Below are 17,903 nucleotides of genomic sequence, written 5' to 3' on the forward strand. Positions count from 1 at the left end.
AAGCAATCTATGGTAATTTTATCAATCCCACAATGTTATCTTCCATTGCTGTGTCTATTCTATTCTGAAAACTGGTAGCATTGTTGAGAGAATGTTGTGTTTAAATTAAAGGACATTGTGATGCCCATTCTTGAGTTTAAATGTGGGGGTCTGCAGAAATAGTCTGTCATTAGAAGAAAAGGTGAATTACCAATGTGGCAACAAATGCAGATTTGAGAGAAAAAGGCTTTGAAATCACTTAAATGATACTTTCTTATGAGTTGAGCAGAATGTTGCAGTAATTATTTAAAAGATCAAACTGGTCAGTATTCTGTGTTGCATTGAGCTGGGTGAAGGAAATGTGGGTGAAGGAAACGTGCTCTATCACATTTAAGTGTTGTCGATTACTAAATTTTTCATATGCAAAGATGGGCTTTCTTGGAATTGGGAGGGGGGAAAAAAGTGATACAAGGCTGTAATTTATGATCCTGTTTCTCAGCCAGAACAACTGCTGTTATTAGGCCAGATTTTGCTAAAAGGAAGATGACTAAATGATAGCAACGTGGTGAGAATGAGGTGCTATAAGAATGGCAAACCACTATGTACAGCTGACTTTGCACATACAACACCTCACTTTTAATGTGTGTGATTATTATAGGTGGCATTCCTATACTTGCATATTAATTGTCCATTGAACATCCAACAAGGCAGTCAGTTATTCTTCTTTTGCATAGTCATCAATTCTATACAGGGACATATTCAAAGTAAATTTATTATCAATGTTCATGTATGTCTCTGTACAACTCTGAGATTTGTTTTCTTGCTGATTGTGATCATTGAAGATTGTGCTTTATATTTTTCTTCGTTCACAATTTTTTCTTACAATTCAGTATTATCCTCCCTCTCTGTTTCTGTAATTTATTTGGCTTTGAGTTTCCATTGTAACTCCTTCCTTAGTACCTATCAGTATCTTTTACCTTTAGGCATCTTCATTACAAAGATGCATCAGCTCTCCTGGTATTCAATGTATATAGCTACTGGATTGTTTCCTGATACTACCTCTGATATCTAATCCTGCTGTTAGATCATTCCCAATACCCAATTTCCTTCCCATAACACCTTTCCACCTAGATGCAGCAGAACCTCCCATTTTGTATCCTCTGTTCCTAACACATAACACCTAAACATTCAACACCCAACTAGAGGAGAGGCTGAACTTGATCTAGTGGTGGGAAATGACCCTGGTCAGGTGTCCGATCTCTCGGTGGGAGAGCATTTTGGAGGTAGTGATCACAACTCTTATCTCCTTCACCACAGTGCCAGAGAGGGATAGGAGTGGACAATTTGGAAAAACATTTAATTGGAGCATGGGGAAATATGATGCTATTAGACAGGAACTTGGGAATATAAATTAGGAGCAGATGTTCTCAGGGAAATGCACAGCAGAAATGTGGCAAATGTTCAGGGAATATTTGCATGGTGTTCCGTATAGGTATGTTCCATTGAGGCAGGGAGAGAATGTAGGGTAAGAAAAAACATGGTGTACAAAGGATGTACAAAATCCAGTTAAGAAACTTATGAAAGGTTCAAGAAACTAGGTATTGTTGGAGCTCTAGAAAATTACAAGGGTACCAGGAAGGAAATCAAAAATAAAATTAGGAGAGCTGGAAAGGGCCATGAGAAGGCCTTGGTGAGCAGGATTAAGGAAAACCCCAAGGCATTCTACAAGTATGTGAAGAACAAGAGGATGAGCAGTGTGACAATAGAACCAATCAGGAGTGAGAGTAGAAACACGTGCGTGGAGCTGAAGGAGGTAGCAGAGGTACTTAATAAATACTTTGCTTCAGTATTCACCAGTGAGAAGACCTTGGCAATTGTTGGAGTGACTTGTGGCAAACTGAAATATTTGAGTGTATAGGCATTAAGAAGGAGGATGTGCTGGAGCTTTTGTAAGGTATTAAGTTAGATAAGTCACCGGGAATGGATGAGATATACCCCAGGCTACTGTGGGAAGCAAGGGAGGAGATTGCTGAACCTTTGGCGATGATCTTTCCATCATCAATAGGGACGGGAGAAGTACTGGAGGATTGGAAAGTTGCAGACTTTGTCCCCTTGTTCAAGAAAGGGAGTAGAGATAACCCAAGAAATTGTAGACCAGCGAGTTCAGTGGTGGACAAGTTGTTGGAGAAGATCCTGAGTGGCAGGATTTATGAACATTTGGGGATAAATGATGTGATTAGAGGTAGTCAGCATGGCTTTTGTCAAGGGCAGGCCATGCCTTACAAACCTGATTGAATTCTTTGAGGATGTAACAAAACACGTTCATGAAGGTAGAGCAGTGGATGTAGTGTATATGGATTTCAGTAATGGATTTGATAAGGTTCCCATGTGAGACTCATTCAGAAAGTAATGAGGCATGGGATCCAAGGAGATCTTGCTTTGTGGATCCAGAATTGGCCTGCTCACAGAAGGCAAAGGGTTGTTGTAGGTGGTTCTTATTTTGCTTGGAGCTCAGTGACAAGTGGTGTTCTGCAGGGATCTGTTCTGGGACCCCTCCTCTTTGTGATTTTTATAAATGACCTGGATGAGGAAGTAGAAGAATCAGTTAGTAAGTTTGCTGATAACACAAAAGTAGGTGTGTTGTGGATAGTCTGGAGGGTTGTCAGAGGTTACAGTGAGACATCAATAGGATGCAGAAACGTGCTAAGAAGTGGCTGATGGAGTTCAACCCAGATAAGTGTGAAGTGGTTCAATTTGGTAGGTCAGATTTGAAGACAGAATATAATAATGATAAGACTCTTGGCAGTGTGAAGGGTCAACAAGATCTTGGGGTCTGTGTCCATAGGACACTCAAAATTGCTGTGCAGGTTGACAATATTGTTAAAAAGGCATATGGTATGTTGGCCTTCATCAACTGTGGGATTGCGTTCAAGAGCCATGAGATAATGTTACAGCTGTATAAGACCTTGGAGTACTGTGTTCAGTTCTGGTCATCTCACTACAGGAAGGATGTGGATACTATAGAGAGAGTGCAGAGGAGATTTACAAGGATGCTGCCTGGATTGGAGAGCATATCTTATGAGAATAGTTTGAGTGAACTTAGTCTTTTCTCCTTGGAACGACAGAGGATGAGAGGTGACCTGATAGAGGTGTATAAGATGATGAGAGACATTGATTGTATGGATAGCCAGAGGCTTTTTCCCAGGGCAGAAATGGTTAACATGAGGGGGCATAGCTTTAAGGTGCTTGGAAGTAGGTACAAGGGGGATGTCAGAAGTAAGCTTTTCACACAGATGGTGGGTGTGTGGAATACATTGCCAGCGAAATTGGTAGGGGTGGATACAGTGTAGGGTCTTTTAAGAAACTCTTAGATTGGTACATGGAGCTTAGAAAAATAGAGGCTATGCAGTAGGGAAATTCTGGGCAGTTTCTAGAGTAAGGTACATGGTCGGCACAACACTGTGGGCCGAGGGGCCTGTAACATGCTGTAGATTTCTGTGTTTCTTTGTTTTTATGCCTTTAGTGTGAAATATTTACCCGTATAACTTTCGCTTTAATGATACATCTACTGTGTCCTACGTGGTGAGAACAATGGCTGCTTTATTCAGTGCATCCATTTAATGAGCAGCCAATCTTTCAGGTTGCTTGTAATTCTACATCTCTTGCTCTTTCACTGTGATGTTTTTGCTGTTCAACTCCTATGGTGATGCAAGGAAGCTCAAGGAAACAGTATTCCCTCGTCATCAGTTGATCTCTTTTGTGGATTTGTCCATTTCAGAGTTTCATCAAGGCATCTGTTTGTTTCTCCCATAACTCCTCCCCCCTCCCCCCAACCCATCAACCACAGAGAGCAAGACTGGCAATAGAATTTCCCTTGTCCTTCCGGATATTCTGCATTTACTTTTGTTCCATTACCTTCGCATTGTTTCACTTTACAGCATTATCCCTTCCTTAATCTCTCATTTAATTTCTTTTCCTTCCACTCCATCATAGGTCCTTATGCTTTTACCTGTTACCTCCTACCCACCTGGCCCCATCACAGCTCTTCTGCTTCCTTGATATTACATCTGAAGACTTTTACTACTTTCAGATCTTAAGCAACTTGCAATTGTAACAACAGGTGACCTAAAACATTAGCTCTGCTTTAATGATCTAATGACTGGATTTTCTTTTAAGCTTGTTCTGGAGTTGTCACTTAACTATGGGAATAAAAGTTAAGAACTTTTGGTTTAAAAACTTTGCCTTTTGCTACCTGCTATCATCTGTAGATTCTATTCTTGTACAAAAATGCAGAAAAGTTAATGGGTGAAGTGGAGGGAAATTAACAGACCTATGTGATAATCTTTCCTTTTATCTTGCAGAAGATGAAGATGATGAGATGCCTGAACTGAATCTTGGAATTGAGTCTGAGTTGGAGAACCAAGAATCCAAACCTGAAAGTAAAGAAGGTAGATCGTTTTAGTATGTGTGGAATCCATTGGCACCTTGTGGCTGGGAGAGGTTCTTTATGCTAAGCCATGCTTAATGTGAAATAACAAAGATCCTGCCAACGGTATCAGAATTGATTTCAGGGATAGGTGGCAAACAGGGTTCTAAAAGTGAAATCTTAGCTCTGCAATCCGAGTATTTACATAATTTTCTGTTGAATGTTATGTCAAGTGGTGTTTGGTTTTAGACCGTTGTCCTGTAGAATCAGAATTGCCTGTGCAGATATCAATTAACTATGTAAATTGTTGAAATAGTGGATTGAAAATATGTATAACATTGCTGATGCTAAGTAATTTTTGTTAGCAATTGTAAGTTTATACAGTTGAAACATGAACAAAATAAACTAGATGAGAAAGAATTAAAGTGGCCACCTTTTAAGAAGATCGGATTTATAGTCAGTCAGAGCACTACAGCACAGAAACAGGAAACAGGCCCTTCGGCCCATCTAGTCCACAGAAAACTTTTATTCTGCTTAGACACATTGACCTACATCTGGATCACTTCACCCCCCCCCCCCCCCCCCGTACACTCCCTGTGATTGTACTTATCCAAACTTCTCTTCAATGTTTAATCAAACCTATATACACCAGTTCTCCTGGCACCTCATTTCATACTTGCACCACACTCTGAGTGAAGAAGTTCCCTCTCGGGTTCCCCTTAAATATTTCACCTTTCACTCTTAACTCAACCTCTTGTTCTGGTCCTACCCAACCTCAGTGGAAAAAGCCTGCTTGCATTAACCCTATCTATACCCCATCAATATTGTGTTTATCTCTATCAAATCTCCTTTCATTCTTTTATGCTCCAGGGAATGGGCCTGTAACTCGGGTCTTCATTTTCTAGCAACATACTTGTAAATTTTGTTTGTACTCTTTCATCTTATTGATATCCTTCCTGTAAATGGGTGATCAGCACTGTATACAATACTCCAAATTTGGCCTCACTAATCTCTTTTACAAATTCAACATAACATCTCAACTCCTGTACTCAGTGCTGACTTATGAGGCCAATGTTGCTAAACCTTTCTTTATGACTCTATCTACAAGTGATGTCACTTTCCAGGAATTATGGATCTGTATTCCCAGATCCCTCTGTTCTACCACACCCCTCAGTGCCCTACTGTTTACTGTGTAAGACCTACCCTGAATGGTCCTGCTGAACTGCAACACCTCTCACTTGTCTGACCATTTTCAACCCATTTTCCTAACTGGTCGTAGCTTTCCTCACGGTCTCTTATGCTCCCAGTCTTGGTGACATCTGCAAATTTGCAGATCTAGTTTACCACATCATTCACGGCGTTTAGATGGATGACAAACAACAACGAACCCCGCATTGATCCCTGCCACACACCACTAATCACAGGCCTCCACTTAGCGAGTCAACCATCCACTGCAACTCTCTGGCTTCTCCCAATGTCAAATCCAATTTACTACATCCTGAATGCCAAAGCAACTGAATCTTCTTGACAGCCTCCCATGTCGGACTTTGTCAAAGGCCTTGCTAAGGTCCAAGTAGATAACATCACCATTTTTCTTTCATCAAATTTCCTGGTAAGCTCCTTGGAAAAACTCTACAGGATTGGTTAGACACTGCCTTCCAAGCACAAAGCCATGTTGATTATCCCTCATCAGGCCCCATTCATCCATCCATAATAAAAAAAAATAAATCCAATATCTATATCTATCTATATGTATCCTTATATACTTGAACAATGGAGCTACATTATCTTTGGCACCTCACTCATTGCTAAGGACATTGCCAGGGCACCTGCAATTTCTACATTAGGCTCCCACAAGGTCCAAGGGAACCACTGCATGCTGATATTTTCCAATTTGGACACATTTTTAATTTGTCACATTAGCTCCTGTTTTTGTGACTTCAAAACTGTGGACTATAGTTCCCTTCCACTAGTTGCCATGGTTTTCAGGTATGTCACTTAATTGAGTTTAGATAATAAATTTTACATAACTGTTTTAAAAACAAATGTCTGTAGTGGTGGGGGAGTCAGTTGCATAGGTAGTAAATGCTGCCCTTACCTACTTTGAGATAATGGTGGCATGCAACATTTTTAAACTTTGAAGCAAATTCTAAGTCTATATCCTGCTTCAAAGTACAGTTAGCAGTAGACTATATTGCTGCAGATTTAATGTCATGCCTATGTCAAACCAGGTAAGATTTGCTGGATTTCCTTTTAAGGATTTTACTGAATTGATCATCCTTTTTATAATTTTGTATCAGGTGAATTGAGCAACATTAGCAGGATTATTTTGAAGTTTAAATCTGTATTCAGTAATTTTCTGGTATGGTAATAACATCATTCCACCATGATTGCCCATATTTTGTGAAGTCACTGATGGAAACTTGTCAAATAGCTTTTTAAATATTTGCCAATATTGTGTGTAAAATACATTATCTTTAGAATAATGTGATCATTTCCATTTCTGCAAAACATTTTAAACTAACTCTTCCATGATTAGCAGATTAATATTTAGTGATTGTGAGACACAATGAACAAATTGTAAGCATTTTCATACAAAAACTCTAGATCCAAAGAAATGGTTATGTGTTTGCGAGGGTTTTGGACAAATGTTACGCAGCGCAGTATTTTGTTCATTTTGGAGGGCTTCCTTCATGACAGCGCAGAACAAAAAATTCTGGTGATAGATGGGCTTGAATGTAAATTTCATTTGTGCTGAAAATCTGTTTTAAGGTCTAGATTGAGCTCATAGGCCTTTGGTGTCTGTTAACTCCTGTATTAACAACTTCTGGCAGGGGAGGGCACTATATGTTAACTGTATTATCAGTATGCTACCATCAAAAACATCTAACCTAAGTAGAGTTGCATTTTTGTTGTGAAAGAACCACAGCAATGTGAGAGAGAAATCAGATCTTGTTATGAGAGCGCAAGGAAAGAAGCTGCCGCTTCAGTGTCACTATTGACCATTATGATCAAATTCCAGAGGTCAGCAAGATTTCACAAAAATTGAAATATATACATATGAGCTGGCTTGAGGCTAAAATGGTGTGAGGATTCATTTTGACAGCGAAAGCACTCTGTTTTCAATGCTTTTGACTATCAAGATTCTGATTTGTTCTTTTATATAGAACAGTTTGCTTTTGGGATGAGGTCATTTCTGGTGAACCTATACTGAATCCTAAACTGCCGTTGAAGGTTGTGTGTGATTAGAGTAGGTGAAAACAATTTAAGGGGCTAGATCATTGGTATTTTTTTTAAGATTTAAAGCGGATGAGGGGAAAATTGATGTGGGTTGATATGGTAGCATAGCAGTTGGCACAGCGCTATTCCAGCTCGGGGTGTTGGAGTTCAGTTCTGCCACCATCTGTAAAGGGTCTGTACGTTCTCCCATAACTGCGTGAGTTTCCTCCGGGTGCTCCTGCTTCTTCCCACAGTCCAAGACGTGCTGATTAGTAGGTTAATTGTTCATTGTAAATTATCCTGTTGTTAGGCTAGTGCTAAATAGGTGGGTTGCTGGGCAGCACTATAACTCCAATTTACAAAATAGAATAATCATCACAACGGTGTCTCGTGGAACAGATTTCTGGAATAGTACATAATGGTGAGGAATATAGTGAGGTTGGTGATCCTTGAGAAAAAGCACTGAAGGAGACAACAGCTAAGAGAGTAGCTGAGGGAATCAAGGAGTCATGCTTTCCAATAAAATAGACTACTGTGTGTAGCTATTTACAGAATTATCTGGTGAACGCAGCAGGCCAGGCAGCATCTCTAGGAAGAGGTACAGTCGACGTTTCAGGCCGAGACCCTTTGTCAGGACGAAGGGTCTCGGCCTGAAACGGCAACTGTACCTCTTCTTAGTTGCTGCCTGGCCTGCTGCGTTCACCAGCAACTTTGATGTGTGTTGCTTGAATTTCCAGCATCTGCAGAACTTCTGTTGTTTACAGAATTATCTCTTTGTTTTGTCAATAAAAATGACTTCCCCTATGCCTATTATGGTTGCTTAAACTACCAGGGGGTTAGGGTTAAAATGTTAACCTGGTTGTACATGAGATAAAAAGAGAAAGATTTGGCAATGTGTGGCATTCTTTTATTTAAAAAAATAAATTAAAAAATAAATTAATCTCTTAAGGATCGGGTAGAAAGGGGAGAAATAGATTCATGTGGGAGAAATGGAAGGGGATTGGTAATTGCTCTTATTGGTAGCAATGCAAGAGGATTAAATGAAGAGAACACAATGGCAGAATTTGAATCTTCCTGCTTCTGATTCAAGAGTAAGTGTGCTTCCATTGGGGATAAGATTCACATAATACTATTTAGCACCTTGTATCCCACATTCCCTGTAGTGTAATAGAACAAGGAAGAACATTAGAAAAAGAAGCCGACGTAGGCCTTGTGGCTCTACCAGCATGCTCCGTCATCTATCAAGATCATGGCTGATCTTCTTCCTCAACTCTTATTTTTCACAGATCTATCAATCTTCATTTTGTTAGTCAATTCTCTGGAGTGGAGAATTCACCCTTTGAGAGAAGAAATGTTCCTCATCATGGTACAAAGTTACCTACTCCTTTCTCTCAATCTGTGTCCACCAGTGTTAGGTTGCTCAGTCAGGGGATGTAACGCATCTGTGTCCACCCTGCAAAACTCTTGTAACAGTTTTGTATGTTTTAATGAAAGAAACAAATTTCATGTCATATGTGAGTGATAATAAACCTGATTCTGATATGGGGCTCCACATTGTGAACTGAGAGAGGGAAGGGGGAAGGTAGAGTGGAATCATGATTAGTTTGGAATAGGAGAAGGGAGAGGGGAGGGAGTGGGACATACTAGAGAGACATTCTGCAGTGATCAATAAACCAATTGTTTGTAATCAAATGACTTTGCCTGGTGTCTCAGGACTGGGTGTGAATGCACCCATGCCACTACCCGCCCCTGGCATTCCTTCTGTGCCCCTTGTCCCACACCCCTCCCACAGTGCCTCACCCTCGCCATTCCCAAAATCCTTTGCTCCTGCCCAATTTACAAATTTGGTCTCTGCTCCACATTGACATGTACAGTACTGTGCAAAAGTCTTAGACACCATAGCTATATATGTGCCCAAGACTTTTGCACAGTACTGTATTTATAATATGTAATATACTGTATATAAATAACACGATGGAAGATGTTGCTATAGAATCTAAATATTTGTATAAAGATGTAATTGTGTGAGGAAACTGGGATGTATTAATTCAGTTTAACCATCTACTTTTTAACTGAAAGATCAAGATGGAGCTAATAGATAAAAATATTCTTTTGAGGCTAAGTTGGTTATATTTCTGTTTCAAGACTCTTTATTGACTTCTAATAAATTGAGTACTGAGGTCATGCTAAATGGCTGCACAAGCCATGTTCAGCACATCATTGGAGTTCCATTAAATATCAAAGAGGAACAGGATAATTACTGTGTTCCAAAGACGAAAAACTAATGTTCCTAAGAAAATACTGTTTTATCAAATGGTGGTTTTGTTGCCACATGGTGGCCTTCCTTATCCTTTTGAGTTTCTCAGTAGAATACTTTGATCAGTCATTTGTGCATCTGCTGGCTTCTCTAGAAGAAAAAAGGGACACTCTGAAACTGAGATCAAAGTGCACTTAACAGTACTAGTTACCAAAGAAAAAAATTATACATGATTACATGAACAGCATAGACATTGGAGATTGTGGTTACATTGATGTACTGTATATTAGCAAGAATCGACTCTCCATGCACCAGTTTTGCAAAAGGTTGATTTTCTTTTGACTTGTCAAAATGTTGAAAAATTCACTAGTATTTTGTAAATGATATTTTTAAATAATAAGCTTGGAACTGTAAATGATAACTAGTTATATAATCATGCAATATAGGTATCAGCAAAATAATCCATTGCTGCCAATTTACAAAAGAAGCAAAGTATATTAAGGGGAATGGGGGATGTGATATACTTAGATGATTTTTTTCAGTCATAATAAATATTAGGTTCAAAGCTCTTAAGAAATTTATTCTTAAAGCAGTTATTACATCTATGGAATTGTAGCAAATGAAAATGTTCTTAACATTACCTGCAATAATGAGTTGTTAGTAACCTAAAGTTGAACAACCCAAAGATTCTGTTATTTAAAATGTATTAAAATTTAAATGTTTTAACACAATTGCCTGCAATAAGCCATTTGAAAGACGTGCATAATTTTTACCAAGTATTTAAAAACAAATAGCTTGATACATGAATATGAAGGTCCCACACACTGTCTAATGTTTAATTTCATTCTGGAGGAAAAGAAATTTAAGTTCTTTATTCCAACTAAACTAGCTGTTTATTGTCACACCCTTCCATAGCTGTACTGTTGGTCAGAGGATTAAGTTGTATTTTATGACCATAGGCAAAATTTTAAATACATTACCATTTTAAATATAATTTTAAAAATGAATGCAAAGTTGTAAAAATTGTGTTGATAATGCTAGGAAGATAAATTGTTTTGCGTTTATCTTTAGTCTTCTGCTTTCTTTTTAGACTCAATCTGTAGGACGAATTCACTGATTTAATATCTTGGTACAAGTAGATATTCTGTGGCACATTTGGGCTATATACTGATTTGTTTTGTTAGTCACTGATGTCCATATCTATCTCCCTCCCCCTCCCTCCCCCTCCCTCCCCCTCCCTCCCCCTCCCTCCCCCTCCCTCCCCCTCCCTCCCCCTCCCTCCCCCTCCCTCCCTCCCCCTCCCTCCCCCTCCCTCCCCCTCCCTCCCCCTCCCTCCCCCTCCCTCCCCCTCCCTCCCCCTCCCTCCCCCTCCCTCCCTCCCCCTCCCTCCCCCTCCCTCCCCCTCCCCTTTTTCAGCCTGCTTTTATCTTTTCATGTATTTTTTTTTCTCTTACCTTGCTGTCATTTTCAGTTTTAAGATTTTCACATGCCTTTTGTGATGGATTAATATCATGTGTACTAAGAAAGGGATGTGCCCAGGCTATACTTGGGATGAGAGTTTCCAGATAAACATTGCCCATAGTAGTTTCCTAATGTGCCTCAAAGTATTGGTGCCTTCCCACTATTCTCAGAGCGACTACATTGTCCACTGCTTCACTTCATTATCCTACCCCTTCCTCGAACCTCCTAGCTGATAACTTGCTTTGGGATCAATCACATTAACCTTCAGTCTTTTTCAATAGGAGATTGTATTCCTTCTGCCCCCATTTGATACACCAACCCTAAATGTTTTTCTGAAGGTTTTGTTAGGCAGGTCATGGGATGGGGGTTGTAGGGAGTGTAGACTGTTGGCAATGAATCCTTTGGCAACAAGAATGAAGTTGAACATCCATTTCTTTCAGTGTCTGTATTTTACTCTACTTCATGTTGGAAGTTAGAGCCTGTAACATAGTTTAACCAGGTTCTACCCCCACCTCTGTCTTATTGATGGAGATAGTGAGATTGATCTCTTTGGGAAAATATTAACAACACTGGTGATGGAAAGTCAGCCATCTTTTGTGCACTCCCCTATTTTCATTCATACAACCTATAAAGGAAAATTGTAACACTTGTGGGGGGGAAAAAAGGCCTCTCATTTTAGAAACTATCTCACTTCTGAAGTTGGATTTAAAGGTTAATATACAACAGTATATATTTCTTCCTTTTCATTTTCCACTGTTTTCTTGTTCTGTTTCTTGTTCCTGTTTTACTATATTTTACTATCTGTCTGTCTCCATTCTTCAATCTCCTCTATTGCATTCTTGCCTTGCTCCCCTCCACTTCGTTCTTTTGGATCCTTTCCCATCTCTATTGGGAGTGATAAATAACACTAAAAACAAGGGTTTTTAAAGAGAAGGTTTAAAACAGTTTTATAGAGCACATATGTAAACCTGCATGAAATGGGATTGGTGAGCTGGAGGCATAATTAACAACATCAGATTGTAATGTGCATCTGAAACAGAGGTCTGAGGCATATTCACAGGGAAATTGTAGAGATGTGCAGAAGGTTTTGAGTAAAAAGGAGGAACTTTATTCAGTTATAGATTGGGCTTACAATTATATAAAAAGCAATTCTGAGAGCTTTCTGGATCAGTAAGTTTCTCGTCCAATGAGGAAGATAGTATTGCTGTATTTGGTTCTTAGCTATGACCATGTTCAGTGGTACGAGGATCAGAGGGGGAGTGTTTATAAGTTCAGAGTAAGTAAATTAGTTTCTTAAATGCCACCCAATGGTAGTTGTTCTTGGAAACTCTAACCATTGGAAATTAATATAAAATTAGCATGGTCTCTAGCGCTTGTATGTTAAATTTAGAAGAGATTAAACATTCCTACCAGCTATGCTCTATCAATCCAAATTCAAATGGAACATCGGGATAGAGTGAGTGATGGTTCTAAGCAAAAATTTTATGCTATATGATTTCTGCAGTGAGTAGGATACATGTTTTTCGTACGCATTTTCCCCTAAGGAAAGATATCTCTTGAAGGCTATCCAAGAATTCTGTGCTGATTAAAAGTTTTCATTACATGTTATTGTCTTTTGTCCAAGTTGATTCTTCTGGCTCCACACAGACTTGTCTGAATATTTGTAAAATTTTAAGCATCTAAATTAAAGGTTTAATGTGGTTTTTGCAATTGCTGGTCCTGTAATCCATGTAAATACAAATAAAGACCCTTGTTTTTAAGACAACAGCAGCTGTTTCTGCATGACAATCTGTCTCAGGGTATTGTCTGAATCTTTTGAATGAATAAATGAAAGATTGCATTCTTGAACAGTAGCTGCAATTTTGTAGTGGTCAGAAAATAGAGATAATATTCAGTGTACATTTTTAACAAAATAATAATTGCAGACAAGCATTTAATTTTGATAATCTACTTGGTAACTATAATACTTAAGCAAAACCAACAGATCTGATCAATTTTTACAGGTGGTGTTGTGCATTGCAGCTAATCATTCCCAGGTCTCCAAGATCAATAATTATTTGTATAAAAAAACTAATCCACTTTGGAAGGAGCAGGTTGTGATTAGAGTTGCTACTGATATTTAATGTTTTAATGTTTTCCAAATTGTAATAGTCGAGAAGTCAGTTGTTCTTTTTATTCAATGTTGTTGTGATTTTTTTTTACTCTTGCTTTTCAAAGCTTCTCCAAGGGAACTCACTGAAGAGGAGAAACAACAAATTCTTCATTCAGAGGAATTTTTGACTTTCTTTGACCATAACATACGTATTATAGAGCGTGCTCTTGCTGAAGATTCCAGTCTCTTTTTTGACTATGGTGGTAAAGAATTGGATGAAAAAGAAGGGTATGTTTTATGCTATTTTAAAATTATTTCGCAGGTCCTCAAATAAAAGTCAAGTGGCTAATGCCAGCGTTTAAAAAAGCAGCTGTCAGTATATAAAGTACACACCCTGTAATACAAATTAGCGACTGAATTATTTACTAAATTAGAAGTTTTGAATTATTTTAAAGCAACCGTGGCTCAAAGAAATGTGTATTTCTGGATTAAAGTAGTGACTCATTAGATCATTTGTAGTGTCAACAAAAATACTGATACACAAGATATTTCCTGTATTTCTATTATTTATAGAAACAAATGTAAAGCTCTGGATTTTTGTTTTGATCTTACATATAGGAATAAATGTGAGCTGTCAACATTTCATTCATTTTACAATTACCCAACTGCGCACAGAAATAGTATGCAATTACAAGGGAAGGTATTTTCTTTTAATGAACTTCTGATAAATGTGTCATAAAGTTCAGTTTTAGGCCCATATTAGTTCAATATCAGGAGCATTACATAAATCATTGCACCTCGGAGGGAGGGATACGCTTTTAGACAATTTAAACACCGGCCCAGATAGACTAAAAAGACTGTGTTGATCAGGACAAGAGCCGATTTTGCTTATTCTCCACAATGGTCAACTCCATGTCGCTGTGAAGACTGCCCTAGCTGCTATGCTTCATGCCTGCCAATAAGAACTGATAGGCGAGGCTTTGGGCGAACTCCGGGTTGCTCTGGGGTTCGGATCTGAGGACTCAATTTTGGATTGGAATGCTGTTGTTTCCTTTAATTGTTGGCATGATTTTTATTTTTTATATATCTTTCTCTGAACATTGAGTGTTGGTCTTTTATTTTTCTTTTTATTCCTTTTTTATTTTTTTCTTTAATTGGGTTCTTTCGGGTTTCTTGCTTTGTGGCTACCAGTGAGGAAACAGATCTCAAGGTTGTATAATTTATGCATTCTTTGGTAATAAATCAATCTTGAATTTCAAATGTTAGCTGACACATCTTTACATCACTGAGTTGAAGATTTAAAATATCTATCTAGGAATAAATTGGTGTTCTTATTATCATTGCCTTCAACGATAATACTTCTCATTTACGTAGCTGTCTTATAAGAGCAAAGAATGAACAATAGCCACATGAGTGAGGTGTTTTATTCTATTGTTTTGTTGCAGAGACTTTCAATCTGGACTAAACCTTTCATTTAACCGCCAGTTTTATGATGAACATTGGTCAAAACATCGTGTTGTAACCTGTTTAGATTGGTCACTTCAGGTAAATGAGTTTTAAAATATAGTGAATTCTGTATTTTAAGTCTGCTTGAGAAGATTATGGTGCAATGAGCTTAAAGATTTTTAAGCCTTTTTCTGCATGACTTTTGAAAATGTAATGCTACATACTAGGAATACTAGTACATTAGAAATAGGGAAAGTTCATGCCCATTTTCAAAAGATCAGTAGCCAAAATTGATATACGAAGAACAGGTGAAGGCGCCATACTTCCATTCTTGTTTTGTGACCTGTCATCATTGCTAGCACCAAATGTGATGTTTTGTTAACTTCTATTCTAGTATAATAAAAAGCAAATCTACTGAAAAGCTTCATCCAAAATATCTGGTGTGAAATGTAGACCACTTGTACATCTATTGTGTACATTTTCAAATTTGCTTAAACATTAATTTTTTAATTACAGCCTGTATTTTCTTGAAATATTCAAATGCAACGTGATGAATGATTGTACTCCATTTTTTGAGTTATTTAATTATTTCTAAAACTTATTCCGAGATTGCTTGTTTCTTGGATAAACAATTAAATTACACTGCTTTATTATTTAGGATAAGTTGAGCAATAGTATTTTGCCTTTGTGTAAAACTTCCAAACAAATTTATATAAATTAATCAGTGTAGACTTAATATTTATGATGTACCCCTTTTGTTCTTGTGTAGGTTAGTAGTTGCCATACCCTCTTAAACGGCAACATCATGTTTCAGCAGTATCTTGCTGTGGTGGCAAGTGAGCACTTAAAGGTGTAGTAATTCAATGGGAACTAAGCTTGCCTTTAACGCTTCCTCTGAGCTATCAGTTCAATATATGTAAACTCAAAAAAATAGATATTGCACATGTGAAATCTTTCCCTCACCATCTTTGCTGCTGGAAAATGTGTCCAGAAACTGTTAGGACATGAGTCAAACTATTCAAACCAGTGTTTAAAATAATGACTAACCAGAGTTGATTTATGATTTTTGAGCCTTAATGGAATTTTGCAATTTGTGATTTTTGGTTCAGAATATTTGAGTAGTGGGTTAAGAGAACCTTTTTCAAAGGCAATATGGATACATATTAGGTTCTTCAAGTCTATTCTGCTGTTGAGTTAAATTGTTGCTAATCCCTATTTATGTAGGTTTGCTCCGTGTTCTTTAATACCTAAGCCTCGAAAATAGTCACCATTCTTGGATTGAAACCAAAATTACTAAAATTTGCCTTGGGGTGATGGTAGTAGTTTGGCGATCCGAATGTGCAGATTTCATGAGTTGTGGAAATCCTGTAACAAAATGGCAGGATAGGTTGTCGCCTTTCCAGTTTCAGACCATGAATCTAGTTGTTAGGCAATTTAGTACATAATATTCTGAAGAGAATGTGAATAGACCCAAAAGGATCTTAGAAAATTGTTCTCTATTTTGGGACTTTAAGTGAAGGGATATGTTCAAATATGAAGTCAGTGATTAGTGCTTCAATATCTGATTTGATGCAGTCTGTTTTAGATTTGTAAAGCAGCAAGTTCAGTAAAAGTAAATCACCAAATCTGTTTGCTGAATTCTCATCATGGCTTGAACACGAAGTATTATTTCTGTGTCTCTTGTATGAATTTGAAATTGCATTCCACTCTAGACCATTCCAGAACAAATCTTTGATGCAAAGTTATGCGACTGGATTTGAGTTTTTTAATTTAATACATATTGTGGTTGGAAAGTTATAATTATAAAGATAATCCATGTACAGACATACAGTAAGTGCTTTGTGATGACCGTATTTAATTTGTATTCAGTTGAAAGCCACTTCCACTGGTTACGATCTAAGTAATGATCGAGTCTGACCCATTTTTAAATGGTAGCAACTCTACCAGTAAGTTAATTGAAATGTGTTTACATGAAATCTAAATTGTGAGGGTTAAGTTAATTTTGCAGTCAAGTAAGTTCCAATGCAAACCATTTTATTTGTGAGCATTTTATTTTATTTGAGAGTATTCAGTCAGTAATGTTTGTCAGTGAATTTGATTTGGTAATGAATCAAAGTCTTTTATCTGTTTCAGTATCCTGAACTGATGGTTGCTTCTTATTGTAACAATGAAGATGCCCCACATGAGCCAGATGGGGTAGCTTTGGTTTGGAATATGAAATTTAAGAAAAACACCCCAGAATATATATTTCATTGTCAGGTAAGGCTTCATCATGTGGCAGCAACCCTATAAATATAGTTGCGCACTGAAATGCTTTGTGTTAATAGTTTTGTTGCTCTTCCAATTGAGCTAAAAATGTAAAACACTTGTAAAGCACTTTTTTAATGATAACATTTGCATTCGTTAAAACATACTGACAACATCTGCAGGGTTGAAAGTTGGTATACCACCTAAACCAACCATTCAGATATTTTGGCCCACCCACATGGAAATTAAGAGACTTTCTTTTGGTACATTTTATATTTCACACAGCTGCTTATTTCTAAGTAACAGATTGGAATAAATGAAGCATTTTAGAAAACCTGTTCAAAATTATATTAATCTTTGAAGAAGACAATTGAAAAATAATCATTTCTAAGTAGTATTGTTACTGTATGCACGATTAAACTACTGATGTGTACACTGGGTCTGCAAGGATTTCAAAACGTATCAACTAATGTCACTTCTTGCAGTTATCTAACTGGTGCCAAGCTGGCGTGAGACATTTCCTGTGAAAACATCTCACTGCTCTCAGGTTGTGAAAAAAAAAAAAAAAAAAAAATTGCTGCTTCATTTGGCAGTAAAGATAGTTATTATGTGTCTTTATGTTATGCGTGGAGTTTAAAGAATTGAGGGGCAACTCTGCATGCCGCGTGTCAGCAGATATTTTGCGTGTACCATACGATTGCCATCCCTGCTGTATGCAATCTGCTGGGAGCCGCAGTTGGACATACTTCAAACACATGTCATCACCGAAGCACGAG

The 17,903-nt window shown here is 37.8% G+C and overlaps 1 protein-coding gene across 1 annotated transcript in view; it reads left to right on the forward strand.

Annotated features, from left to right (window-relative positions):
• LOC140194728 (cytoplasmic dynein 1 intermediate chain 1) overlaps positions 1-17,903 on the forward strand; it is a 208,536-nt gene that overhangs the window by 109,872 nt on the left and 80,761 nt on the right. The window contains exons 7-10 of the mRNA XM_072251990.1: positions 4,341-4,427; positions 13,560-13,722; positions 14,880-14,979; positions 17,014-17,139. Of these exons, the coding sequence (XP_072108091.1) occupies positions 4,341-4,427; positions 13,560-13,722; positions 14,880-14,979; positions 17,014-17,139 (476 nt within the window). The remainder of the gene's footprint in view (positions 1-4,340; positions 4,428-13,559; positions 13,723-14,879; positions 14,980-17,013; positions 17,140-17,903) is intronic.

The sequence above is a fragment of the Mobula birostris genome, chromosome 3, assembly GCF_030028105.1.
Source record: "Mobula birostris isolate sMobBir1 chromosome 3, sMobBir1.hap1, whole genome shotgun sequence".
In the NCBI taxonomy this organism is placed as follows: domain Eukaryota; kingdom Metazoa; phylum Chordata; class Chondrichthyes; order Myliobatiformes; family Myliobatidae; genus Mobula; species Mobula birostris.